General features: G+C 60.7%; 2 protein-coding genes across 2 annotated transcripts; one reads left to right on the forward strand and one right to left on the reverse strand.

Moving 5' to 3' along the window:
• Positions 1 to 357: 357 nt before the first annotated feature.
• NKX1-1 (NK1 homeobox 1) lies at positions 358 to 3,696 on the reverse strand. Its single transcript, XM_065913890.1, has 2 exons — positions 3,246 to 3,696; positions 358 to 1,217 (listed from the first exon to the last, which is right to left on the reverse strand). Exons 1-2 carry the CDS (start codon positions 3,694 to 3,696, stop codon positions 358 to 360), a joined length of 1,311 nt encoding a protein of 436 aa, XP_065769962.1.
• Positions 3,695 to 22,828, forward strand: LOC136153062 (collagen alpha-1(I) chain-like). Its single transcript, XM_065914704.1, has 16 exons — positions 3,695 to 4,871; positions 6,967 to 7,070; positions 7,300 to 7,907; positions 8,511 to 8,566; positions 8,748 to 8,826; positions 8,955 to 9,080; positions 9,748 to 9,833; positions 9,978 to 10,125; positions 10,615 to 11,026; positions 11,413 to 11,501; positions 11,789 to 11,902; positions 12,300 to 12,441; positions 13,050 to 13,193; positions 14,356 to 14,551; positions 15,296 to 15,384; positions 22,715 to 22,828. The coding sequence occupies exons 1-16, from the start codon at positions 3,695 to 3,697 to the stop codon at positions 22,826 to 22,828; spliced, it is 3,684 nt and encodes a 1,227-aa protein (XP_065770776.1).
• The last annotated feature ends 1,954 nt before the right edge of the window (positions 22,829 to 24,782 follow it).

Here is a 24,782-nt window from a genome sequence, read left to right on the forward strand (position 1 = left end):
GGCGCATGACGTGCCAGCCTGGCCACGGGAACCCGGGCCGGCGGGGAAACGGGGGCCCACGGCTCCCGCGGGGTCCAGCACCCTGGGGCGCCTGAGGCGCGCCGAAGTCCCCCTGGAAGGGCAGCGAGGAGCCTGAGGGACGCGGGCCTCCTTCGGTTTATTGATTGGGTAGAGTTCGGCAAAGTGCTTCCGAGCGGACCGAGCTTGGCCCCGACGCACGCGGACAGTCGTTTATAAATTTAAAACTCTTCTGTAGCAATCGGCTATATACAGAGTCAGCGACCGCGGCCTTGCCAAAGAGCCAGCCCGCGGGCGCCCTCGAGTCCTCGGGCCGCCCGGCCGGTCCGGCGGCCGCGCTCAGAGGTGCGGCGCGTAGAAGGCTGGCGCGCCGTAGGTCTGCGAGCCCAGCACGAAGGGCGAAAGCACCGCCGGGCTCGACAGGAAGGGCAGCTGCGCGGCGCACACCAGGCCGCCGGGGCCGTGCGCCGGGTACCCCGCCGGGCCGTGCATGGCGAGCGGCGCGCCCATGGGCGGCGACGGGCTGAGCGGGCTGAGGCCGCCGGGCAGCCCTGCGCCCGGCCCCGCGCCCGGGCCCGCGCCCCCGCCGCCGCCGGTCGGCGCGCTGGTGTCGGCGCCCGGGTTCTGCTTCTTCCACTTGGTGCGGCGGTTCTGGAACCAGATCTTCACCTGCGTCTCGGTGAGGCTCAGCGACAGCGCCAGGTTGAGGCGCTCGCACACCGACAGGTAGCGCGTCGCCTTGAACTTGTTCTCCAGCGCCACGAGCTGCTCGTAGGTGAAGGCGGTGCGCGCGCGCCGCGGCTTCCCGGACTTTGAGTCGGAGCCCGTGCGCTTCCGCTTGGGCTTCGCGGCCGCCGCCGCCGCCGCACCCTGTGAGGCCGTCCCTGCGCCCCCAGGCGCCGCCGCCGCGGCGGCTCCCTGCGGGCCCGGAGCTCCGGGCGAGGTCCCGCGGGGACCCGGGGCCGCGGCCTCGTCGACGGCGCCTGAGGGTGCCTCGGCCTCTCCCTGGCAGCCCGACCCGCGGGCCCCGAGGCCACCGCCGCTGCCGCCTCCCCGCGCCTCCGCGCCGCGCGCCGCCTCGTCCTCGTTGTCGTCGTCGTCGGGCGCCTCGTCACCGCTGTCCGCGCTCGGGCTGCGGCCGCCACCACTGCTGTAGCCGTTGGCTTCCGCCTCGTCCGCCTTGCAGGGGTCGCCGGCGTCTGCGGGCCGGGCGGGGCGGGAGGACAAGACAGTTAGGACCGGCGCGCTCGCCTCCGCGCTCGTCTCCGCCGTCCTGCGCCCGTTTCCGTTTCTTCTCTGCCGCCTCCCCGGCCCCGGGCGCTCTCGTTTCCCTGCCGGCTCCCTCCCTCCTCCCGCGCCCGCACCCGCACCCCTCCTCTCCCGCAGTCTCCCGGGTCCGCGCCTTTGCCCGAGAGGCGCGGACCGGCCCGCCGGGTTTACGGCGGGGGGAAGGATCCCATCGATCCGCGGGGCAGATACAAACTTAATTAAACTCATTTTGTGTAATGTACAAACTAGTTAAAGGCCATTTAATTTATTTCGGCGTATATTACCCTCCAATTACCGCAAGGCTCCGGGTCAGCCAATTACTGAGCGTTTAAGAGTGGGACGGACCAGAGGCCTGGGGTGAGGTTGGAGGCCGCTGCCGGAGGCGATTTCGGGGGACCAAAAACGCTGCCCTGGATCCATCCCTACCTCGAGCCTTGGGGCCTAGAACTTGGCCCCTGGGCTGAGGCCCCAGCGGGCCTGGACTGGGCCTGACCGGAAAATCCTGGCCTGGGCGGTGGGCGTCCAGGGCGGCGCTGAGATCCCGGGGATGGAGTCCCCGCTTGGCCTGTCTGAGCAGCAGCCCCGGATCCTCCAGGCAGAGGCCCGCAAGGTGGCTGCAATCCGAATCTCAGAAATGTGAAGGACAGCGTCTGACCTGGTGGCGGCCAGGAGCGGGGCTGGGGAGTTTCTATGCAGCCCCGGCTCCACAGGTGGCCGTACAACCAGGGAAGAAGGCAGGACAGGCCCCCAGCACCGTGCCCAGCGGTGGGGCACCAGGTCCCGGGAGGACAGCGCCAAGAACTGGAGAATAAAGGACAAATGCAGTCCTGGGAGACTCCTCCAGGGAGACCAGAGGCTGCCCGGAGGCGGGCCTCCAGGCCCCCAGGTACCCCTCGCTGCAAGCAGAGACTGTGCCAAGATGAGCCCGAGAGTACTTTGCTCCTGTTCTGTTCAGGGCTGGACTGCGGAAGGGGGGGCCTGACCGCTCCCTCCCTGAACCTGAGAAACTGGGCCTTCTGACTGTTCCCCATTAGAGTGGAGGCTCTATGTGGAAACTCCCAGAACCTCGCCAGGTGGGAAGCCTGAAGGGTCCCCTCCAGTTCGCCCTGGTGTTAGTCCAGCTCTGAGGGTGCCCCAAACTGGAGACCCCTCTCCTGGAAAGGCCCCCCAGCCCTGCCCGCCCTGCGCACCTCTCCCTGCCAGGCAGAGGGCCCGGGAAGTTGGCCGGAGGAAGGGCCAGGGGAGGGGGCACCGAAAGCAATCAGGAGCCGGTCGAATGCAATTCTCGATCAATAGCGGCCCCTAATAAGTGTAATAGGTTTTAATCGAGTAATTATCCGAATTTTGACCCTATAATTTAGATGTTTGGGGGGAGTTTGCAAGGTGCTTGAAAGAGATATGCATGCAGCCGTAATGGGATATCGACCGGGCCGGGGCTCGGGCCGCCCCATTAGCGGTTGCTTTCCGCCGCTAAGCACATTTCCCCTTAACTGTAATCGAAGGGATTTAATTGTTTTTCCAGAGATAACCAGCGTTTTGTCACAATTAGTCTGATTTGTCCCCCCAAAAAATGAGAGAGAAAGAGAAAGAAAAAAAAAAAGGAAAAAAATGAATGGAGGGCGGGGGCCTCGGGAGGCTGCAGCGGGAGTGGGGAGGTCATGGCGTGCGAGCCCGCCATGCCCAGGGCGCGCAGTAGCCAAACCTGCGCCGGCCGCGCGGCCCGCAGCCCTGCGCCCGGCCCGGGGAGCCATCTGGAAAGCACCGAGCGGTGCGGGCCGGGAGTCCGGGTCGGACGCAGGCGGCGGGCGGGCTGGTGCGGGCCCCGCGCGCTGCGAACTTTCCCACAGAGCCCTGGCGCCGGGCCGGCCAGGTTCGCTGAGGGGTCCCGGGAGCGCGAACGCGTAGCCGCGGCCCGTGCCCCTGCCCTGGAGACCCGGCGCCGGCCCTGTCCTACTCACGCGGCGGCTCAGCTCCGGTCCCGGCTCCAGCTCCGGCGGCGACGAGGGCGCGGCGCTCCAGCTCCTCCGAGCGCGGCGGACGTCCCGGGGCGGCGGGGGCCGGGGCGCACGGGGCGCAGGCAGCGGGCGCCACGGGGCCCAGCAGCACACAGCGGCGTCTTCTGCTGTTGAACTTGTTGGGGTCCAGTATGTCCAGCACCGAGAAGGAGGTGGGGCGCGGCGGCGGGCCGGGCCGGGCCGCGCCAGCCCCCTCGGGCGCCGCGGGCACCGTGTCGCTGGCGGCTAGCGGCGGGGCTCCGGCTCGCGGGAAGGCAGGCAGTTCCGCGCGCCCGTCCATGGCGTCCCGGGCGGCGGCGGGCGCGGGCGGTGCGGGCCCTTGGCCTGGCGCGGGCGGCGGCGGCGGCGGCAGCGCGGGGCCGTCCCCGGGAGCTGCCGGGCCGCTCGCGCTCATGCCGGCCTCCCGCCGCGTCGGCCGCTCGGGCCCCTCCGGCTACTGGGCTCCCATCCCCGGCGGCCCGGGCGCTGCCGCTGGGTCCTGCGCCGGCGGCCGCGGCTCGGCTCGCGCCCCGGCTCGCTCCCCGAGCCGCCCCGCGCTCGGCCGGTGCTACTGCCGCCGCCTCCGCCGCCGCCTCAGGCGCCCGCCGCGCCGGGCCGGCTCCTTTATGGCGGCCCCGCCGGCGGCGCCCACGCGCCCACTCGCCGCACACACGTGCGCCCGCCGGCGGCCGCGGGCTCCGCCGCCCTCGTTAGCGCGCGCGCCTAATTGGCTGCGAAAGGTCCCGGGCGCAGGAGGCGGGCCCCTCGCGGGACACACGGACGGCACCCCGGGCCCGACCGACAGACGCGCAGCCCGGGGACAAGTGCGGTGCGCGAGAGGCTGTCGCGGTTCGCTTCGCTTCCGCTCGTCCGGAAACGCCGCCGGCCCCCCGTGCTTGGGGCGGGGGGACGCAGCCCCCTCAAATAATTGCGGGGGCCCCGGGGCGCGCCCGGCGAGTTGGCTGGGGCATCCCAGCGGCTCGCGAGGCTGCCGCGCCCCTCGGCGGCTGGGCGAGCCGTGTGGTCCCCGCGGGCCGACCCCCGGGGTCTTGGCCGCGTCGTTAGCCCTCTCCCGGGCGTTTCGCGGGCCTCAGTCCCGCCTCCCTCGTCCCTCTGCTCTCGAGTCTCCGGGTCTCGCTCGCTTAGCGACTCGGGCCGGCGTCCCCTCACGCCCCCGCCCACTTCGCGCCGTCAAATTAGGGCCTGGCCTCGTGTCCGCGCCGGGGGCGGAGCCGACGGCCCCCGGGGTCGCTCATCAGAAGTGGAATCGAACGCGGGGACGGCTGGCTGGGCCTCCCGTTCCCGCCCCAAAACAGGGGCCGAAAAACTCGTGCCCAGGGCAGGAGGCTTACACGAAAATCGATAGCCTCCTGGAAGGGGAAACAGCACCGCAAACTCCCCTTCCCGCTCCCGGAGAAGTCCTTCGGTCCGGGTGCTACGTGTGCGTTTGTCCACACCGCGAGGTGCGCACCGCCCGGCCCTGCGGCCCTCGGGGGGCCGGCCCGCGTCCGAGGGCGGGCCGCCGCTCTCTCCTCCCGGCGCCCGCCGATGAGCACACCGGCCGCCGCGGGACCCAGGTGGGAGCCGGCGGTGGGAGCGCGCGTGCGGGGTCCTCAGGGTGTGCGCTGTTGGTGGCGGGGTGTGCGCGCGGGCGTGTGCACGAGCGGTGTGCGCCGCCCCTCACTGCGGTCCCCGGAGCCTGCTCTGCACACAAGGACGGGTCCTTTGCAATTACCGCGGGCAATGATCCTTTGGAAGCAGAAATTAAAAGTTGGGAGAAATAATGGGGGACCGATTGGCTGTAATTTGGACCAAGCTCGGACAGGCTGATCCTCAGGGAGGTGGGGGCGGGGTGGGGGGATGGGGAGGCCAGACGTCCCCTCCCCCAGCCCTTCCCCTCCCCCGCGTGCTGGTCCGTCCGGAGATTCTAATCAGACCCACAACACTGTGTCCTTCCTTGCCAGGACTTGATTATTCTTTATCTTTAAATTATAAATCACCTCTGGGGGAAGGAGGGTGGATAATCTCTCATCACAGAGAGGTAATTATCTCCTTCCCACCCCCACCTTCCTGGAGGGACTCTTAGGCTCTCTCCACCCCTCCCCCAGCAGAGTTTGAACATAGATGCGCACACCCATTCGCACGCACTCACACACTTGTTCACCAGCACACACCACACACAGGCACAAATTCATTCAAGAGCACCCAGGCACGAAAACGCAGTCACATCCCTGCAGCCAGCCTCAACCCCTGCCCACCGGCTCCAAGCTGGCCTTGGTGCCCCTCCACTCTCTCCATGAGGAGGGGCACACGGTCCCTGCCCCCTGAGCTACTGCTCAGAGCCCACCCCACCCCCATGCACAGCTGCTGGGCAGTCCTGGGCCCTGACCTGGTTCTGGGTGGCCAAGGCTCAGTGTGAGGCAAGCCCCTGGAGGGCACGCTCACACTCCATGCCTGGCCCCACCGCAGGTCACCAGGCGAGGCACACACACCGTAGTCAAGACCCCCACCCTTTGCTGGGTGGGCGGAGGGCGGGGCGGGCAGGAGCCTGCGCTCACTCTGGTTACACGCTCATGTGAGGAAGAGAGATATGAGCTCTCTTGGTACAACTTTCATTCCACACGAGCACACACACACATGAAATGACGGCCTGTATAATGTAGATGTAGTGTAATGTATGGTGATTATCACTAAAGCACAGTAAACAGAACACAGTATATTACATACGATATGTAATCAGCATAATGGAATACTATACCAGAACAGACAACCACGCGTGCTCCTCTCCAAAGGACATGCACACACTCAGCGCAGCAAAGCGCTCTTGCCCTGAGAGGTGCGGGCTGGTCCAGGCCGAGGGCCACCCGGATGAATGGCATGGATGGAAGCCCTGTGCCTGTCCCAGAGCATGGAGATCCTTCCCGCCCCTTCTTCTCTGCCCTCAGCGTTCTGCTGGGAGCTTCGGCAGGCAGGCAGGGAAAGGAGTCTGCAGCGTGCAGCCCAGAGCAGTGTGGGGCGATGGTGTGGGGGGGTCCTCCAGAGTACACAGGGGACCCCACGCTGCTTCCCCATGGGAAGCTGTGTGTGGACAGGGGTGGGGAGATGGTCGCGTCCTCTCCCGCCCCACCCCTCCCCCATCTCTAAGGAACAGCCGTGGTCATGGAGATACACAGTACCCCCTCCTCTACCAGACCTGGAGACGGCCTCCCATCTCCCCAACTTCAGCTCAGAGCGAGCGTCTGGGGCTATAAAGACGTCCTTTTGCTCCTAATCACAATTGATTGTCAATTAGAACCTCATTTGTGCAATCTTTGCCCATCTGCCATATCGGGTTATCTCCAAGCCACCAGCTTCACTTGCGGGGGCCCCAGGTGGGCAATGACAGGTGAAATCAGGGCTTGATGTGGGGACGGCTCCACCTGCCTGGTGGACAGGAAAGCCCCCTCATTACTAAGCCCCACACTCTGCACATCTGTCAGGACCAGAGGGGGTCACTGGTGGGTTGGGAGGGGGAGTGTCAAGGCTGGAACCAACATGGACAAAGTTAGAAATCTGGGGAGAGACTGGTGATAAAAGGCCTTCGAAGTGTGGATGAGGGCTGAGATTATGTGGAAGAGGGGAGGGGAGGGAGGTGCCTGAAGGAGCTGGGGGAGCACTGAGCTCTCAGTCCTCTCACCGCTGCCAGCATCCTCGTGTTTGGCCGGCTTGGAGGCGTCGCAGGAGGAGCAGCCCCCATCCCTGCCACTATCCCTTCATGCGTTTGTGAGCCCCCTCCTCAATTTTTCATCTGTGAGTTGTGGGAGTTGGATTCCATGTGACCTCTAAGGTCCCCACATCCTCCCCTCAAAGGACGAAGGATGACAGAATTAACAGCCTTCACTGTACATGGGGGGAGGGGGGAGACCCCTTCTCCTCTTGCAGCTGGAAGAGCAGCAGTGCTTGGGGGTCCCCAGGGTGCACGGATAAACAACCCCGCTTCGAGTGATGTTTGGCTCATGCAAAACACACCCCACCGCAGACGGCCCAGGATCCTCCCAGCATCTCCATGAGGGACGCGGAGCAGGGGGGACTCCCGTCCACAGACCAGTGCTTCAGTCCCGGAGTCCGGACTGGGCTCCCTGCTGGCACTGCGTCCTCTCTGAGCGGGCTCCTCCCGGGCGCCTGTGGGGAGAATGCAGGCGGCAGAGGCGGAGGCTGCCACAAAAGGCTCTGTGCGCCCTCCCCCTCCTATGCACCCCCAGATACCCCCTGGCAACGGCTGTGGGTCACCCGAAGTTTGGCAAATGAAAGGGGAACTCTCTGCTTCTTTGCTTTCTCGTCTTCTCTGAGACCTCACCTGGGGTCTCCTGACGACTCGAGAAAGGGCACCCCACACTCAGGACACCAGAGAAGCGAGGGGGCCGGGGCTGCCGCACGGAAGCTGCGGGACAAGCGGGACCCAGCCTCACGCAGCCTTGGCGTCCAGAGCGCCGTCAGCACCGCGGAGAGCGCACGCCCAGGCCGTGTTCAGCACCGCGGACAGCGCCCCGCCCCGGGCGCTCTGCTCGGGGCAGCGTGCCCTGGTGCCCGCGGCCCTTTGGCCGCACCGGCGCGTGCTGCCAGCATCGTTAATGGCACAAAGGACCGGTACTCGGCCACCAGCTGACGACAGGGAAAACAGTTCAGATGGGGTGTCGGGGGGGTGTCCTTGCCCCAGCAGACCCTGTCCCTCCAGACTCCCCCTCGAGGTTTCTGTCCTCGTCAGCCACTTTGCCTGTCACTGTCCGTCCCTGCGGGGCAGCAGGGGCTCCAGGTTTGATCCAGCCCTGGATGGCCACCTCCCCTCCCTGTCCTCCAGGGTCCTGCCAGACGCAGAGCTCCAAGCTCAGGCATTTTCAGTCAGCGCTCACCAGAGGCTTCTGGGATTTCTATGGATGCCCCCCCTCCTCGGGGAACGCCCAAGATCGCTCTGTCTAGGGGTGATGCTCAGAAGACCCCTCCCAAGTGGACTGACAGGTGCTTGAGCTCTGGGTATTAGGGTCCCCTGACAGTGGCCACCTCTCCTGCCCTTGCCACAGCCTGGCCCTTCCGTCTGCCCCCCATCACTCTAAAGCACAAATCCAATCACAGGCCTCCTGTTCCAGCAACTCCTTGAGGTTGCCATGGTCCAGGGCTGACTCAGGGCTCCGCAGCCCGAATCAGGCAAGGCCTTCCTGACTGGGTCCTGTGGGTGGTCCTGCTGGCCCTTAGGCCCGCGTCCTGTGCCAAGACGGTGTGGCTGCAGAGCGCCTCTGGCGATGATGCCCGTAGCTACTGTGCACCCACATCCTGCCGACTCACCTTAGTGGCAGCGCCCCCTGGAGGCCGCCTGACCTCCCCACACGGAGGCGGCGTCAGCCTGGGGGCCTGTCCAGGCCCCAAGCGTCACGCTGTCAAGGCATAGCGCGCAGTGGTGCCTCTATGTGTTCACCTCGGCTCTGGCCCCAGACCGCGGGCTCCGGGACATCATGTGTGTGGTGAGCTTCCTGTCTCCCGTCAGAGCAGACGCAGGATGCAAGATGCAAAAGTGGGTTTACATCGACAAGAATAATTGGAGGGAGCAACGCTGAGCGTGGAGAGTGTGTTTCCGCTCGTGCACTGCACTTGCGCCCCCGTAGCGGTTGACTCCCTTGTCTGTCCCTCCCCTGGGAGCAGGGAGACGGCCCTGGCCACCTTGGGTCTGTCCGCTGACTGTGGCCTGGCGCTGACCAGGTTTCTGCCGGGTGCAGTGGACACAGCTGCTGCGCTGCCTGTTTCCCGGTTCGAGCCACTGTGCAGCGGGTCAGGCTCACACCCACCAGCTACTTGGGAGGCGCCTGCCCCAGGGGCCCCCTCCTCAGAGGCAGGACTGGGAGGGTGGTGTCCTTGCTCTGATCTGGCTTGGCCTCTTCCTCTCTCCCGCCCGGATTTCTCCTGCCTCAGTAAATCCCAGGCACCCACATCGCTGCTTGGGCCTCCCCAGGGGTCGGAGGTTGGAGGTGGACCTGGTCTACCCTAGGCTTCCTCTGCATGAGGGAGCATGGTCAGCCTGTGGGCCTGCTGTCTTGGTGCACAGCTGGGTTCTGGATGCATCTGCGCGCACAGACACTTTCACAGTAACTCCTCCCCTCCCCCAGCCCCATCCAACTGGAAGAGCTCTAATGAAATCAGAAACGTCACGGGGTGGATGGTGTAGCCCAAGTCCCCTGCCCTTCACTCTCCCTCCCAACAAGGCCTGCCAGTGGGGAACGGATGCTCTCCACTGCTGAAGCCAGCTTTGGCCACGTGGGTTTGGCCATGTGAGCTGCACGGGCAGAAGTGACCAGGCCTCCTGACTCAGGCCTTCAGAGGCCTCTGTTCCCGCCTGTGGACGCTTCCAATCTCTTCCATCAGAACACGGTCCAAGGCCTTGACAGCCCAGAAAGGAAGGTGTCGAGGCTGCCTGAACCCCACTAACGCTCCTGGCCAGGGAGCGGGGTGGCAATTGGCAGCAGATCCCGGCCCACCGGCAGGAAGTGAGTGACCATGCTCTGGGCCAGCTAGAGCTTCGGGGTCGTTTGTCACACAGCGGGGTGGTGGCAGAGCCCTGACTGACAGTGCACCCCTGGCAGCCCACGCGTCAGGGCGGAGACACGGCGCCCTTGTCAGCCCCACTCACCCGTCTGCCCGGGCTCCCGCCCTTTCTCCCTCTGTGGCCAGACCCCTACCTGTCCAGCAGCTGGCCTAGCGCTGCTCAGCCACCCCTCGGTCACAGCGTGGCCCACCCCCCAGACGTTCCCCTCATCACTCTGCGTTCTGGCCACAGGTCTGACAGCGTGGCCCGGGCTGGGCCTGGGGGTAGCAGAGAGTAAGATTTGCAGGTCTTGCCTCGGGAGCCCCTGCAATCCCCCGGCCACAGGGAGGGAGGGCGGGCGGGCGGTGACCGCAGCCTGAGGGGCGGAGGGCGGGTGAAGGCGGTGGGGGAGGAGGTGCCCCTCTCCCGCCCAGAGGGAGGGGGGCAGGGAGCGCAGAAAACGCTCCGGAACTGAATTCACAGGAGCGGCCCGCACTCAGGGGCCTGCGGCCGCAGGTCGGAAGGGCACGCGGGGGGCGGTCAGGCGTTGTAATGAGCTTAATTGAGGTTAATGCCTCTTGCGCGGCTCCCTGATTATTAAATTATTATTATCACGCGCATGAATCATAATTAGAAGTTTGAGTAACGCTCCAGGGAAAAGCTCGGAGCAGCGACTCAGGCGCGCCGTGACCTCCCAGGGCCCGGGGCGGGGTGGGCGGGCTGGGGGCGCGTGCCGCGTAGAAGGGGTGTCGGCGGCAGGGGTGGGGGGCGCTCTGTTTGCAGCGGGAAGTGTCCTGGCGTGGCGAGCGTTGTCTGCCGGGGTGGAGGCGCGCGCGTGTCCGAGGGCTGCGGCGCGGTCACCCGCAGCGCCGTCCCCCGGGCGGGGCAGCAGGACACCGGGGTGGGAGGGACTGGGAGCCCCCGCGGCCCCCACGGCTGCCCCTCCGCCGCCGGGGTTTGCGACGGCACCTCCCCCCCCACCCCCACGGTGCCCTCCCGATCGCCCCCCAGGAGGCCCCCAGGCGCTCCGCAGGGTGGGGGGCCTGCCGCGCGTGTCTGCATGTCTGCCCCCGAGTGTGGGGGTGCAAACCCCTGTGCGTCGTGTGGGTCCGACCTGCGTGTCGGTAACCGGCGTGCTTGTGAGCCTAACGGCGGGGGTCCAGGGGAGAGACCCCGAGGGCGGGGTGCGGGCGGGGTGCGGGCGGGATGGGGGGCTTTCTAGGCAGCACAGTCCAACCCCTCCGCCCGGTCCCCGGGCCCGCCCCCTGCAAAGCTCCTCCCAGGGAACCCGGAGAAGAGACGCCGGGCTGGGAGCGCTGGGGAGGGTCCCGGGGCTGCTCTGCGGGAGAGAGGACCCCTCCCCTCCTCCCGCCTCCCCTTCCCCCTCCCGCCTCCCCTTCCCCCTCCCGCCTCCCCTCTCCCCCTCCCGCCTCCCCTCCCCCCTCCCCTCCTCCCCCCTCCCCTCCTCCCCCTCCCCCTCCCCTCCCCTCCTCTCGCCCCTCCCCCGCCCCGCCCCTCCCTCCCCCTTCCCCGCCCCCGCCCCTCCCCCTCCACTTCTCAATTTATTTTCCTCTGTTGCAGAAACATATTGAAGGGGGAGAAAAAGGAAACATTAAGATCCACTGTGAGCCGCACAGCGGTTTAACGATTTCAAATGAGCCCCGGCTTGGGTGAGGACCCGACAATCGGCCGTCAGGATGGCAGATGACGGCTAAAATTACCCGGAATCAATATTCTCACCGGGTGTCCCGGGCTGATAAGCGCTGCCAAGACAATGTTGACTATTAAAGTCGACAGCTTGAGATATTACACTATTAGTTATGCTATTTTTAATAATCTATAATATTTGGGCTATAATTAATTAATTATACGGGTCAGATAATATCTCGGGCTGGAATGAGGTCTGAAGGACCTATTACGGTGGTAATGAGAAAGGGGAAATCTAATCTGAGGACAGGTGCAAGAGAGCCGCGCGCAGGCCCAGGACGCTGCCGCCCGTGCGCGCCTCGGCTGCCGCTGCCCCGGACCAGCCAGCGCGGAGGCCCCTGGAAGCGGGGCCTGTGGGTCACAGGTGTGGGTCTCTGCCTCTGAGCAGCTGGGGGAGGGCGAGGGGGGCCTGGACCTCCTCCAGGGATGCTCCGGGCCTCTGGTCCCGGGAGGCCCCCACGGCTTCCCGGTCTCTCTCACGTGGAAGCTGGACTGAGGGTTCCTGGTCCAAGATGCTCAGAGCTCGATCACAGGCCTCGCCTCACGCCCATCCAACCTCTTCCCAACACAGGGAACAAGACCCAGGCCTGCTCTCTCAGTCTGGAGGGCCTTTCTGGCCGCTCACCCCACCCACTTCCTCCCACTCCCGGCCAGGAGGCCTTCCTGCTGCAGCCCCAGGTCCTTTGCACTGGCTGTTGTTCCAACTGCCCACCTTCTCACTGACACACATTTCACTTTTTCTCGTTCACGCCCATTTCCAGCGGCGCCTCCCCGAAGGCCCCATCTCAGATGCCCCCACCGCAAACGATTGTCGATTTGCTGGAGCGGGAATGGGGGGTCGGTGCTGCTGTTCCTGAGGGCACAGAACCAGGGAACCGGGGTCTGGACGAGGGTCACGTGCGGGTGTGCCGTCCCGGCTGAGCTCAGCGGGGCCACCGCCCCCCTGGCTGTGCTCCAGCCACGGGAGCTGCCCTGCCCTCGCTGGGGTCCTTCCCCCAAACCACGCTATGGGCTGCTTCCCAGGAGTGCAGTCCTGCTAGGATGGGCTGCAGGAAGGTGGGAAGGGGCGCTCTATCTGCCTGCCTGGGGGCCCGGGGCCTCAGAAGAGCCCAGGGTCTGGACGTCCTGATGGGGTGGGAACCCCGCAGGGCTGCCACTCCTCACCCCGGTGCCTCCTCTTCGGGGTCAGCCCCCAGCCACTGCCCAGCCTGCCCCTTCCTGCCCGCACCTCCTCACGGCCAGTTGCTGCGGTGCTGGGTGGTGGGAGGAGGGCCCTCCGTCTGCAGGGAATTTAAAACAGGAGTGAGACCATCAGCAGCTGGCCCCTTCCGACTGTCACCAGCATGGTGTGTCTAAACGATGTCAGTGATAAATATTCCTCCCGGAAAAAAATGCTTTGTCGGTCCAAGCTCTAGATGGTGGCTGTGGTTACTGCAGTCTGTAGAAACGTCTGTGAACTTCCGACTCCACATCGCTCAGCTTCTCCCTGTGTGTGAGCGTCACCCACGCAGACGCTGATCGGGACCTCAGGCCCCAGACCGGCCACACCTGTCGCCATCTCGGTGTTCTACTCTCAGCCTCATGCAAACAGCAGGCCCCATGTGAAGACCCAGAGATGGAGACGCAGGACGTATGACCCCGCCGTGCCGTTCCAGGTGCCATCCTCACGGCTCCGGAGCGGACCCCAAGGGCATCTTCCACTGCACCAGGGGGTCCTGCCCTGGACCCGGGAGCGGAGGAAGGACAGTAGTGGGAGAAAGCTGGCGAAACCCCGGCCAGGCTTCCCTTGACTGTTTCCCAGCCCTGCCATCCGCGGGGACAGGTGTGTGGTGGGCAGTGGGGAGGAGCTGACCCGGGGGCCAGGAGGAGCCTTCTAGAGCTCCTTGCCGCTCTCTGCAACTCTCCCTCAGACCTGAAGTTATTCCCAGGTGAAAATTTTACTAAAATACTAAGTTTTACTTAAAATTATTAAAATTACTAAAATTTTAACGTGATCTAAAAGTACCAACCCATTACCTTTTCCTTTTTTTTGCAATTTAATATTAAATTGGTTAGATTTTTTACTGATGATGTAAAAATTCAGTAAAAGAAAATCCTCACCATTGGTGTTTATTGTCTGTCCAGTTCAGTTGCTCAGTCGTGTCCGACTCTTTACGACCCCATGGACCGCAGCACGCCAGGCCTCCCTGTCCGTCACCAACTCCCGGAGTTTACTCAAACTCATGTCCCTCGAGTCAGTGATGTCATCCAACCACCTCATCCTCTGTCGTCCCCTTCTCTTCCTGCCTTCAATCTTTCCCAGCATCAGGGTCTTTTCCAATGAGTCAGCTTTTCGCATCAGGTGGCCAAAGTGTTGGAGTTTCAGCTTCAGCATCAGTCCTTCCAATGAATATTCAGGACTGATTTCCTTTAGGATGGACCAGTTGGATCGCCTTGCTGTGGTTGCTTATTTTCTGATAACTGCTGGCAAGAACCATCTGCGTGCCCCTGGTCCCAAATCCTGGTGGCCGCCGGCTCTTGGGGCCCCAGTGCAGCGCCCCCGCCCCAGGCTCCTCCCCACACCTCTCCCCTCTCCGGGGCCTTCCGTCACCCTCCCGCCGGCATGGGCGGGCATTTCGGTTCCCGCTCACCTCCCATGTACAGCGGGTGTGGAACCGCTCCAGCGCTTCAGCAGAGAAAGGGTGATACACCTAGGACCCCGGGATCGAGGCCCGCACAGACAATGGGCCAGGAGCCCTGGTTTGAGGGCAAGGCTCCCAGCGGAAGGGGGAGGCCCGCTGACTGGGCCGGGCCCGGGGTGTCCCCCTCTGACCACAGAGGGGACATGCTGACGAAGGTGCCGAGAAGTCGAAACGTCTCCCGGGCGCCCGCTTCCCTCCCGTCCTGTCTTCTGTTTTTGGAAGCTCAGCCGTCTGTGCTGCTTGTCCAGTGGCGGGGGCCCCTCCTCTGCCCCGTGTGAAGTCGCGAGCCGGGCTCGACCCTCAGCCGGCCCGTCACCACTCAGGTGGCTGCGGTACTCATGCGCCGTGGCGGGGCCTGGTTTATCTTGGATCCCCTCTTTAGGAGACAGCAGACACGAGCTGCCAGGTGGAAGCGAAGTCCTGCTTGGCCCCGAGCTCCCAGGCGCCAGGCAGGCAGATCTGCTCTCTGGCCGTGAGTTTTGTTCAGCGGACGCTGGTCCTGTGTGGGTTTCGCGAACTGCCTTTGCCCCGCTTCTATTTGTTCAACTGTTGGGGTTGTTGTGCTGTAATAATAGGTTAAAAATTCTTAATTATAAAATATTTCAGACACACAGAGAAACAGAGAAGTGTATAATCAGCTCCAATGATTATCAACGTCTTCTCTCTGCGGGTTCATCCATTCACAGCCACACTTTTCTTTCCGGAATATTTTAAAGTGTATCTCCAGATATCAAACCATTTCACCTGTGACTATTTCCACCAAGAAAAACAAGCTGAAAAAAAGGTATCCAGATGGGGAAGGAAAAAAACACAACTGTCGCAGATACAGACAACACGATTACCCACAGAGACTCCCACGGACTGACCTCCCCAGGCTCGGAAGGTTGGTAGCTCAGAGGATGCGCCCTGGAAAAGTCAATCACATTTCTATCTGCTAGCGATCGGCCACTGGAAACTTGAAAAATGTACAGTAGCTTCAGGCCTAGAGGTTCCTTCCCGTCCCTGGTTCTGAGTCTTATGATGATTGGATGTTGCGTTTTGTGACGCTTTTTCTGCCGCTGCTGGTGTGACCCCAGCAGCTTTCGGTCTGTGCCTGGAGCACTTCCTCCACCAGCCTCGGCTGGAGGACGAGGACGAGGATGAGGACGAGGATGGCTGCTGCAGTGTTGACCCTCTCTGCCGTCTTGGGATGAACCCTCTTGGTCTTAGCAGCTTGTTCTTTTTATCTGTTGATGGATACCGTTTTCTAGCATTGTGTTGAAGGTTTTCGCATGGCTGTTCATCACAGGTGCTGTTCTGTAGCTTTTTATCTGCTTCTGCCTCTGTCAGCTGTTGGAATTAGGGTAATGCTGGCCTCATAAAGTGGGAGTGCAATCTCTTCTGTTTTCTCAGAGGTTAGGTAGAATTGGTTTTATTTTTAATCTCTAAATATTCTGAAGAATTTGTCAGCAAAACTATCAGAGTTTGGAGTTTTCTTATTTGAAAGGTCATTACCTACGGAGCCAATTGCCTCAGTAGATGGGGCATACTCAGGTTGCTAGCTCTTGGGTAAGTTTTGACAGTTTGTGGATTTCAGGAAGTCGGTCTGTCCATTGAAACTGTTGCGTTTGAGCGAGTTAGCTGTTCCTGACTGTCCTCTGAGTGTCCGTGGGCTCCGTGGTGATGGCTCTTTCTTCACCCCTGTTACTGGTCATTCGTGTCTTCCCTCTTTGTTTTCCCCCTTCAGTCCACCTAGAGGTTGATGAATTTGACTTTCCCAAAGAACTGATTCTTGACGTCACTGATTTTGCCCAACGTTTTTCCGGTTTTTACTTCAGTGATCTGGGCTTCACCGTTGCTATTTCCTTCCTTCTGGCCGCTTCGCATTTCGTTCGCTCTTGTCTTTCTAGTTCGCTAAGAAGAAAGCTTAGGTCACTGAAGTCATCGTTCTTCTTTTTCAATATAAACACTAATGCCATAAATTTCCCTTCTAAACACTGCCTCAACTGCAATCCACAAGTAATTTTGATATTTAAACTTTTTCATTTTCATTTAGTTCAAAAATGTTTTCCAGTTTCCCCTGAGAGTTCTTTGATCCACAGATGATTTTGAAGTTTGCTCCCCTCCAAGCGTCGGGGATTTCTTGCTTGTTGATTTGTTGTTGGCTGGGTCCCTGCTGGGTCTCTGCTGCTGCGGGGCTTTCTCCTCTGGCTGTGCAGAGCCGGCTTCTCGCTGCGGCAGCGCCTCCCGTTGCAGAGCAGGGCTCCTAAAGCACAAGCTCAGTGGCTGTGGCGGGAGGGTTTAGTCCCTCTGCGACTCGTGGGATCTTTCCAGACCGGGGATGGAGCCCGTGGCTCTTACATCGGCAGGTGGACTCCTTACCACTGAGCCACCAGGGAAGCCCTGCATCTGGGATTCTTGACGATCTCTTACCGTTACCGATATCTACTGTAATTTCATTGTGGTCGAGAACATTTTACCTAAGTTGAATTCTTCAAATCTCTTACGTTGGTTTTATAGCCTGGCATATGCTCTCTTTGGAGAGCGTGCTTGTGCGTTTGAAAAGGATGTTATTATTTTGCTGTGTCAGATGTGGAGTGTCGTTCTATCATGTTGTTTAGAAACATCGGTCGATGGTGCTGTCCACTTCCTCTGTTTTCCCGGGGATGGTCTGTCTGCTTGTTCTACTGACACGGAGAGAGGACCCACAGCTGTGGGTTTGCCGGTCCTGCTCCCAGTCCTCAGTTCTTGCTCCATGTGTTTTGAAGGTCGTGTTGCTCAGGCTGTTAGGTGAACGCACATCTGGGCTTGCGTGTCTCCTTGATTAATTGGCCCTTTTATCACTATGTAATGTTTCTAGTTACCCCAAGTAGTTTCCTTTCATCTTATATTATTAATGCCACTTCAGCTTTCTTCATTATTGTCTCCAAGTGATATCTGTTTAGATTCTCTAACTTTTCCCTAGTTTTATTAAGACGTAATTGACACATGGCACAGTGTAAGTTTAAGGTGTAAGCATATCTGGTTTACATATATCACGAAGCGGTTATCACAATCGTTTAGTGAACATCCGGGATAATTATTTTTTTAGTGATTGTTCTTGAGATTATAATGCTCTTTGAGCCCCCAGGGAAGTCCCGTTACATCTACAGATATTCAAAATTCCCTCAATGTTATAACTTTTGCCCTCAGCTATCACGTATTTTAGAGAAGTGAGAAGAGGGCCTGCTCTGACGGCCTGGTGAGTAAGACTCCACGCTTCCACCGTTCGATCCCTGGCCAGGCTGTGCTGCTGTGCAGACAAAAACTTTTTTAAAACAAAAATAAATTTTAAAAAATAAGAAGGAAAACACGATTTTACCCAGACATTTATGATTTCTCTTGCCTCATTTTTAAAGTTTCAAGTTTCGTTCTGATATAATTTTCATTCTACCTGAAAGCTCGCCTTTAGCATTTCTTCTAGAACAAGTTCACTAGTGACAAATTCTCTTAGTTTTCCTTTGTCTGAGAGCGTCTTGCTTTTGTCTTAACATCTGAAGGGCATTTTTACTGGATGCAGAATCTGGGTTGGCGTTTCATTCCTGTGAGCACGTAGAAACCTTCGTTCCCCTGCCTTCTTGTTTTCGTGATCTCGGCCAGAAGCCCACGGCCTTTTCTACGCTGTTTCCCTCAGATAACCACCTTCCTCTGGCTGCTCTTGTGGTTTTTTTTTTCTTTTTGGTCTTCGGTTTTCAGTGGTTTGATTATGATGTTCCTGGGAATGAATTTGTTTTGAGTTTACCTTCTTTGGAGTTTACTGAGCTTCTTGAGTCTGTAAATGTATGTCTTTTAGCAGATTTTGGATGTTTGGGGTCTCTGTTTCTTCAATATGTGTTCTATACTCGCTCCCCTCCTCCTGGGACTTTGTGTTGGGCATATATCAGTTCTTCATTCCCTTTTCTTGCCTATTAGTATGTCATTGTACAGACATCCATATTTTCTTTCTCTAATCATCTGTTGATGGCCATTATGAGTAATCCTGCTATGAACATACCTGTACAAGTTTCTGTGTGGGTGTAATGGTTTTATTTCTCAGGTAGATACCTAGGAGTGGAATTGCTGGGTCACTGGGTAACGCTGTTTCATCATTTGGAAAACTGCCAAGCTGTTTTGAAAGTTTTAAAATGGGGATGCCATATTACCTTCCCTCCAGCGCCACATAAGGGTTCCCATTTCCCCACCTCCTCGTCAGCACTTATTGTTATCTGGCCTTTTGATTTTAACCACCCCAGGGGGTGTAAAACGGTATCTCATTTTGGTTCTGATTTGCATTTCTCTGATGACCAGTGACACTGAGCATCTTTTCCATGGGTTTATTGGCCATTTGTACATGTCTCTTGAAGAAATGTCTATTCAGATCATTTGCCTATTTTTAAACAATTGTTTGGTCTTTCTTTATTAAATAAAGTTTTTATTGTTATTCTCACTATCATTATATTAGAGAAGGCAATGGCACCCCACTCCACCCCATTTTTCTTGCCTGGAAAATCCCATGGATGGAGGAGTGTGATGGGCTGCAGTTCATGGGGTCGCTAAGAGTCAGACATGACTGAGCGACTTCCCTTTCACTTTTCACTTTCCTGCACTGGAGAAGGAAATGGCAACCCACTCCAGTGTTCTTGCCTGGAGAATCCCAGGGATGGGGGAGCCTGGTGGGCTGCCGCCTGTGGGGTCGCACAGAGTCGGACACGACTGAAGCGACTTAGCAGCAGCAGCTTTCATTATATAAAAATATGTATTTTGGCAGCCTTACAAAATTAATTTTAAAATGCTTCCCCCAAATTATTGCATTGAAAGTAATATGTTATGCCCTGCTTTAAAAGAAAAAAAGTAATTAAATTTTCAGGCTCATCCTATCTACTTTTTTTTTCGTTTATTTATATTAGTTGGAGGCTAATTAATTTACAATATTGTAGTGGTTTTTGCCATGCATTGACATGAATCAGCCATGGATTTGCATGTGTTCCCCATCCTGAACCCCCTCCCGCCTCCCTCCCCATCCCTATTTGGTCTTTTATTATTGAATTTTAAGAGTTCTTTGTGTTTTCAAGATACAACATACTTGTCAGATATATGATTTGAAAATACTGTCTCCTCTTCCCAAGGATGTCACTGTACTTTCTTGACCGTGTTCTTTGAAGCACAGATATTATTAACTCTAAGCTCATCTATTTTCCTTTTTGTTGTCGATGCTTTTGGCATCACATCTAAGCAGCCATTGCCAATTCTGAGACCATGAATGTTTACCCCTATCTTTTTTCCTAAGAGTTATACAATTCTGGTTCTTACATGGTTTTCAGTCCATTCAGAGTTAATCCTTGTGTGTGGTGTGAGGTAAGGGTTAGGCTTTATTCTTTGGCATGTGGATGTTCTGTCTTCCCAACACCATTTGTGAAGAGTATCCCCTACCTGTTGACTAGTCCTAGCACCATCGCGAGCAATCAGTGGGCCAGAGACACAGGCTCTGTTTCTGGACTGTTCGGGCCCACTCTCAGTTGGGGTGGGACCCCAACTCCATGGTCACCCAACTCCGTGACCCCAACTCCGTGACCCCAACTCTGTGACCCCAACTCTGTGACCCCAACCCCATGACCCCAACTCTGTGACCCCAACCCCATGACCCCAACTCCATGACCCCAACTCTGTGACCCCAACTCTGTGACCCCAACCCCATGACCCCGACTCTGTGACCCCAACTCTGTGACCCCAACCCCATGACCTGAACTCCATGACCCCAACTCCGTGACCCCAACTCTGTGACCCCAACTCTGTGACCCCAACTCCATGACCCCGACTCTGTGACCCCAACTCTGTGACCCCGACTCCATGACCCCGACTCGTGACCCCGACTCTGTGACCCCAACTCCGTGACCCCAACTCCATGACCCCAACTCTGTGACCCCAACCCCATGACCCCAACTCCATGACCCCGACTCCGTGACCCCAACTCTGTGACCCCAACTCCATGACCCCGACTCTGTGACCCCAACTCTGTGACCCCAACCCCATGACTCGAACTCCATGACCCCAACTCCGTGACCCCAACTCTGTGATCCCGACTCCGTGACCCCAACTCCGTGACCCCAACTCCATGACCCCAACTCCATGACCCCAACTCTGTGACCCCAACTCCGTGACCCCAACTCTGTGACCCCAACTCTGTGACCCCAACTCCGTGACCCCGACTCTGTGACCCCGACTCTGTGACCCCAACTCCATGGCCCTGACTCCGTGACCCCGACTCCATGACCCCGACTCCATGGCCCTCTGTGGCCCCGACTCCATGGCCCTGACTCCGTGACCCCGACTCCATGACCCCATCTCTGTGACCCCAACTCCATGGCCCTGACTCTGTGCCCCAAACTCCGTGACCCCAACTTCGTGACCCCGACTCTGTGACCCCCAACTCTGTGACCCCAACTCCGTGACCCCAACTCCATGGCCCTGACTCTGTGACCCCAACTCTGTGACCCTGACTCTGACCCCAACTCCATGACCCCAACTCCATGGCCCTGACTCCGTGACCCCAAACTCCGTGACCCCAACTCTGTGATCCCGACTCCGTGACCCCAACTCCGTGACCCCAACTCCATGACCCCAACTCCGTGACCCCAACTCTGTGACCCCAACTCTGTGACCCCAACTCCATGACCCCGACTCTGTGACCCCGACTCCATGACCCCGACTCCATGGCCCTGACTCTGTGGCCCCGACTCCATGGCCCTGACTCCGTGACCCCGACTCCATGACCCCATCTCTGTGACCCCAACTCCATGGCCCTGACTCTGTGCCCCAAACTCCGTGACCCCAACTTCGTGACCCCGACTCCGTGACCCCGACTCCGTGACCCCAACTCCATGGCCCTGACTCTGTGACCCTGACTCTGTGACCCCAACTCCGTGACCCCAACTCCATGGCCCTGACTCTGTGACCCCGACTCTGACCCCAACTCCATGACCCCAACTCCATGGCCCTGACTCCGTGACCCTGACTCCGTGACCCCAACTCCGTGACCCCGACTCCGTGACCCCAACTCCGTGACCCCAACTCCATGGCCCTGACTCTGTGACCCCGACTCTGACCCCAACTCCATGACCCCAAGTCTGTGACCCTGACTCTGTGGCCCCCACTCCGTGACCCCAACTCCGTGACCCCGACTCCATGGCCCTGACTCTGTGACCCCAACTCTGTGACCCTGACTCTGACCCCAACTCCATGACCCCAACTCCATGGCCCTGACTCCGTGACCCCAAACTCCGTGACCCCGACTCCGTGACCCCGACTCCGTGACCCCAACTCCATGGCCCTGACTCTGTGACCCCGACTCTGACCCCAACTCCATGACCCCAACTCCATGGCCCTGACTCCGTGACCCCGACTCCGTGACCCCAACTCCGTGACCCCCAACTCCGTGACCCCGACTCTGTGACCCCAACTCCGTGACCCCGACTCCGTGACCCCAAGTCCATGGCCCTGACTCTGTGACCCCGACTCTGTGACCCTGACTCCGTGACCCCAACTCCGTGGCCCCGACTCCGTGACCCCAACTCCATGGCCCCGACTCCGTGACCCCGACTCCGTGACCCCAACTCCGTGACCCCGACTCTGTGACCCCAACTCCATGGCCCTGACTCTGTGACCCCGACTCTGACCCCAACTCCATGACCCCAACTCCATGGCCCCGACTCCGTGACCCCAACTCCGTGACCCCGACTCTGTGACCCCCAACTCCATGGCCCTGACTCCATGACCCCAACTCCGTGACCCCGACTCTGTGACCCCAACTCCGTGACCCCGACTCCATGGCCCTGACTCTGTGACCCCAACCCCGTGACCCCGACTCTGTGACCCCGACTCTGACCCCAACTCCATGACCCCAAGTCTGTGACCCTGACTCTGTGACCCCGACTCTGTGACCCCGACTCCGTGACCCCGACTCCATGGCCCCGACTCCGTGACCCCGACTCCGTGACCCCAACTCCGTGACCCCGACTCTGTGACCCCAACTCCGTGACCCCGACTCTGTGACCCTAACTCCATGGCCCTGACTCTGTGACCCCGACTCTGTGACCCTGACTCCGTGACCCCAACTCCGTGACCCCGACTCCATGGCCCCCACTCCGTGGCCCCCACTCCGTGGTGGGGTGCCCTCTTTTGCTGCAACCAAAGTACCCTTCTTTGAATCAACAGGTCGAGTGGCTCACGTGAAGCTCGTGTTTTTCACTCTGGCTTCTTCCCCGAGAACTGTCAGCTCGTCTGTCATTCCCTTTCATTGTCTTTCTTGAGCTTTTGTTATTTCTGGTTTGAGCTCTGGATTCCTCTCTCGGAGGCCATTTCTGTCATCTGCAAATTCATTGCTTTTTATAGAGAGCTGTTTGGTCCAGTTTTTGTCTCTTCTTTGGCAACATGTTCCTGGAAAGCGTTCCTTTGCTTTGGTTTTTCCGTCTGTCTGTCTGCTGCCTCTGCCTCTGTCGCAGGCGCACAGCCTCTCCAGCGGACTCTACCCTGGGCCCCTCACCCGCTCCTGTCACGGCCGCTTTGAGTGGGGGACCCCCTCGGAGGGGTCACCATGGAGCCTCTTCCTGCTGTGACTCCAGGTCTAGGAAGCAGGAGAGCCGAGCGGGCGTGAGGCAGGCGTGCATGCACGTGTGTGCGTGTGCACGTGTGTGCGTGTGCAGCCGCTGTGTGCCGCCCTCCACGGAGCCGTGGAGGAGACGCTGCTCGCCGGCCCTTTGCCCCCCACTCCCGCCCGCTGTGCCGGCGAGCCCCGTCCCCGCCGGGCAGAGGAAGCTGGTGCGCCCCGGTGCTGCCGGGCAGCCTGTCCCGGGTGGCTGAGCGCCGGGCCTGTGGGCCGTCCTGAGGGGGGCAGAGCCGGGACTGCGGCCGGTGGGGCCTGGGCACCTCCCTTCGGGGCGGGAAGGGGCAGATGGCTCGTGCCCCCCGGGCTGGCTGGCAGGGGCCCCCGGGCTGAGCCCGGAGGCGCGACAGCCCGGCTTGCCTTCTTCCGAGTGGGGCTGTGGGAGCCCACGGACAGTGAGCCCACCGCCCACACTCATAACTATTGTTAATTAAGACTGTCTCCATTATGGCGCTAATTAACAATTAGCATAAACATAATTAGCCAGCGCTGACATTTAACTCATTACATTGTTTAAATAATTTTCGGAAATTGCCCCAAGCGGCATTCTGTCAGCCTGCAATAATGGCGGCACTTTGTCATGTAAATTAAATGACACAGTTTGTTGTCTCCCGGCTCCTCCGTGGGAGACGGCGGCCACGGGCCACAGGTCCTGCGCGTCAGCCTGTCCCTGCCCCGCGGCGCTGTGGGGGGCAGGGGGAGCGCAGGCTGGCCCGCCCTCCCCAGGGTCCCCCCACCCCGAGGAGAGCGCGGGCCCCAGGCCCCAGGACGGAGGGAGACCCCGCAGAGTCCGGAGATGGAGGCTCTGGGGCTCAGCTTCCAGCAGGCTCCCAGGGCAACCCCGCCCCTCAGCTGCGGCCGTGTCCCGTCCCCTCCTGTGCCCCCAGGCCTGCGGGTCTTGGTGTCCCAGGGTGGCAGCGGAGGGGACACCTGGCCGGCCCCGCGAACGTCGGGGCAAGAGCCGGGCCCTGCAGCCCAGCTGGAGACCCCGTCACCACCCTCAGGAGGGCCCACAGCCCAAGCTGGGGGCCACGGGCATCGGACCAGGCGCAGACCCTCCTCCTCCACACGAGGAACCCCGAACGGGCCCGGCCTCTCTGCAGCCCCCGGCCCAGGCCCTCCTCGGAGTCCCGCTCAGGGCCGGGGTCCGAGAGGCGTGACCCAGGGGCCTGCACCATCCTTGCCGCTGCGGAGAGGGTGCCCTGAGCAACCTTGCGTCCGGCGGCCCCTCCCGCCCAGCTGGGCGGCCCCTCGCCCTGCACCTCCGGCCCTCCACCCCTGGCATCTGGCTCCCCACCTCTGCGCTCAGGCCGGAGCCCCTCCCCAGAGCAGAGGCGGGCTGGCCGAGGTCCCCGCAGGGAGGAAGGAGATGCCCTCCGGGCCTCACCCCAGCCTGGACGGGCCGCCCCTCCCCCGGCCCCAGCTGCCCCTTCTGACGGGGTCGGGGGCGCCCAGCCCCGTGTGGCCTGTCAGCCTCCATGTTCACTTGTTCGCTCGCTCATTTGCCTGTTCATTCATTTGCTCATTCCTCTTGTTCGGCCAGGGGGTGGTAGCTTCAGGCAAGGCTTACAGCAAGATCCTGGGTGCCCGCTCCCTGCCATGCGGCCCGCCCCGGGGTGGGCCTGGCCCCCGGAGAGCCGGTCCCCTTCTCACCACAGGCTCTCGCTTTGCGTCGCGCTGGGTCCACTCACGGCCAGGCCCCCGGTCCTCACCTGCGGGGCCGGGGGCTGCTCCTGTGACTTCTGGGCAGGTCCCGGGGAGCCCCGTGGGCCCCCCACCCCCGGAGGGCGTGCGGTCACTCAGCAAGCCCCGTGGTGGTCTGCACGGCCCCCCCGCCGGGCCCGGGATGACAGTGCTATCCGGCGGGCGGCTCTGCCGCTCTGTCGGGGCTGCAGGCGGGCGTCCCC

The sequence above is a fragment of the Muntiacus reevesi genome, chromosome 22, assembly GCF_963930625.1.
Source record: "Muntiacus reevesi chromosome 22, mMunRee1.1, whole genome shotgun sequence".
NCBI lineage: Eukaryota > Metazoa > Chordata > Mammalia > Artiodactyla > Cervidae > Muntiacus > Muntiacus reevesi.